The following is a 3282-nucleotide window of genomic DNA, read 5'->3' on the forward strand; positions in this document are numbered from 1 at the left end:
TGAGCAAAGCGAGTCTAACCAGCCGGGGGTTCAAAGGCCGTTGTAAGGCCCCCCGGGAAAATTTTTAGAAATATCTACAAAATAGGAGCAATTTGAAGCCACTTAAGGAAATTTTAAGAATTTTTATTCTTTAAAAAATTCTGTACCTATATCAAATTTTCAGATAATAGATGAAGATGAAAAAGTAGTGGAAATTTCTAAAAATCAAGTTATAAACCACAATATTGGTCCTAGAATATCTGCAGTTTAACATGTTACATTATATATAGCTCACTACCTACACAAGGGTCATTCAGGAAAACAAAAAAAGTTGTTGTGAACAGGAAGATCTTAAGCTTGGGGAAAATGTGTACAGATAAAATGGTGCATAATTTTAACAAGGTTCCGCTAAGGACATTTTAAAATAAACATATGCTTCATGCATTTCAGATATTATCTACTGCATTAGTGGATACCGCCTTGATCTTAATTTTGCAAAATGATTAACCAGTACGTAAGAGATAAGATTTTTAACAAGCTCCTTTTCTGAGGCCATGAGAAGCAAGTCATTCAAGCGCTCATTTTTCATGGTAGTTCGTAGATACGTTTTAACTAAACTAAGCACTGAAAACAGTCGTTCATTGCTGGCAGTAGTTACTGGAAGGGTGATGAGAATTTTAACAATTTTAAGAATTTCTGAGTAGGCACATTTTACTGGTTTAAGTTCATCATACAATTCAAACAAATTCTTAGGCTTTTCATTCTTAGTCAGAAAGTGACTCTTTGCTACAGAAATTTGGGCATTTAGAAGGATTTCATCTATGTGTATATCCTTATAAAACTCTACTATGGAAGGCAGTTTCTTATCATTTAAAAAGTCGTTAGAATTACAGTCAAGTGCATTCATCACTGATATCAGTGGCATATTATGAGTGAATCTATTATCCATCTCAGTGAGAAATCTATCTAATATGTCAAAATAGATTCTTTTGAACAATACAGTACCTCAGGAGCAAGACTTGTATTGTCCTCACTCATTCCTACAGTTGAATCAGTTAAAAAGTATTCTAACTTGGACGAGATCTTTTGGATCCTCTTGGGTCTGCCTACTTGACTGGTGTCTTTCAAGTTTGTATCAATCTCATATGCAGCAGAAAAACAATCTTAGCCTCGTCAAAGATAGAGAAACCTTCATCTGTTCTCAAGACCTGTACTTCCTTAATAGTTGACTGTATGAGAGAGCAAGCCTCAGATAGAAATAATTACTTTGCTTGTAGCTGGTCTGACAAGCTGTTGGTAACTTTCAAGACTTGTTCTGCAACATGAAGATTTACTACAAACTTGATAGACAGCAACTGCTTGTAGAGTCCACTTGCTTCAGCTGCAGCTTCTGAATCAGAGCTCTCTTCGACTTTGTGAAGCACTGCTAACAAACTTCCATAACAAAGCTTAACCTTTGCAACTGACCTGTAATAGTAAGACCATCTTGCTATAGCAAGTCTTTCGAATGTCAAAACTTGCAGGTTTTCTGCTTTCTGTGCCTCTATGAAAAGTAGGTATCTTGTATTACTGTTAGTTATAAATGTGTACAGTGTGTTAATAACTGAAAAGAATGAAGAGAGACCACTGGTATTCTTTACAGTCACCCAGCACTAAATTAAGCCTGTGGGCATGGCAATGTATGTACACTGCTTGGGGAATTTTATCTCGTAGTTGTACCTGAACGCCACTAAAGCATCCACTCATGACACTTGCCCCATCATAGCACTGTGCCACACAGTTTGACCAAATTAAACCAGATTGTTCTATCTCCTTATATATAAAATCAACTAAACTGGCTACATCAACCTTTTCCATGTGATATGTACCAATGACACGTTCCTTGACAACTCCTTCACTAAAGTACCTAACAAGAATAGCCAACTGTTCTTTTTTTAACAAGTCTTTTGTCTCATCAACCATAACAGAAAAAAATTGAGCTGATTGTGCTTCCGTGCATATTGTGTGTTTGATATGAGTTCCAATAACTGATATTAAGTCATTCTGATACTGAGGACTAGTGTAATGGCCATATCGTCTGTCTAACTTTTTCTTTAGAGAAGGATTAGATTCTGCAATGAGCTCCAGAGTTTCTATAAAATTTCCTGAATTTAATGCATTATCATCCTCCTTATGACCACGAAAAGACAATCCTTGCCTTCCCAGTAAAGCAGCAGCTTTCAAAAGAAGTTTTACATATTCCCTGTTTTCCTCAATCTCCTGTTGCCTGACAGAAGATAAAGATGATGCTACAGATTGGGCGGAACCTGACTGAATACCTTTGAAATTAGACCAAGCTACCATACAGTTAATGTGTCTCTTGCTAGCCTGGTGTTGCTTAAGCAGAGTGCTAATATCTTTCCATTTCTTTGATCCAATATCAATAAATGGTCTCCTACTTAGTCCTTCACCTTTTCAAACAGAATTTCCAGCAAAAATGCCTGCAAGGAAAGCAGTAACAAGCATCTTGCACAACTGAGTACTCTAACCAAGGAAATTTATCTAAATAGATACTTCGAAGTTTTCATCTGTTTGGATTACTTGGGTAGTTTGGCAGCTTTGGTTGACTCGGTTGATCATATGGGGAAGCAGATATATCAGTAACTAGATTAATCTGTGTGTGTGATCCTCTCTGTTTCTCAGTTGGCACTAGTTCTTCTTTGGAGGGATGGCTAGAGCTCTGGGTCAGCACGCTGTTGGCCCAGTGTTCGAATCTCCGTCCAACCAGTGAAGAATTAGAGGAATTTATTTCTGGTGATAGAAATTCATTTCTCGTCATAATGTGGTTCGGATTCCACAATAAGCTGTAGGTCCCGTTGCTAGGTAACCAATTGGTTCTTAGCCTTGTAAAATAAGTCTAATCCTTCGGACCAGCCCTAGGAGAGCTGTTAATCAGCTCAGTGGTCTGGTACTAAGATATACTTTTTTACTCAGTTGGCACGACAGTATGATCATTTGATCATACTGTCGTGCCAACTGAGTAAAAAAGTATATATTAGTTTAACCTCTGGTTTATCAACAAGAATATTATATGAATCGTGAACAGGGGCTGAAGTAGTGGCTTTATCTGAATCCTGAACAGGGGCTGGAGTAATGGCTTTATTTGAATCCTGAACAGGGGCTGGAGTAGTGGCTTTACCTGAATCCTGAACAGGAGCTGGAGTAGTGGCTTTATCTGAATCCTGAACAGGGGCTGGAGTAGTGGCTTTATCCGAATCCTGAACAGGGGCTGGAGTAGTGGCTTTATCTGAATCCTGAACAGGG

The 3282-nt window shown here is 38.0% G+C and overlaps 1 protein-coding gene across 1 annotated transcript; it reads right to left on the bottom strand.

Moving 5' to 3' along the window:
• Positions 1–1241: 1241 nt before the first annotated feature.
• Positions 1242–2322, bottom strand: LOC136839463 (zinc finger MYM-type protein 1-like). The gene is made up of 2 exons (XM_067105528.1): positions 1667–2322; positions 1242–1446 (listed from the first exon to the last, which is right to left on the bottom strand). Exons 1-2 carry the CDS (start codon positions 2320–2322, stop codon positions 1242–1244), a joined length of 861 nt encoding a protein of 286 aa, XP_066961629.1.
• Positions 2323–3282: the final 960 nt, after the last annotated feature.

Source organism: Macrobrachium rosenbergii, chromosome 1 (assembly GCF_040412425.1).
Source record: "Macrobrachium rosenbergii isolate ZJJX-2024 chromosome 1, ASM4041242v1, whole genome shotgun sequence".
In the NCBI taxonomy this organism is placed as follows: Eukaryota; Metazoa; Arthropoda; class Malacostraca; order Decapoda; family Palaemonidae; genus Macrobrachium; species Macrobrachium rosenbergii.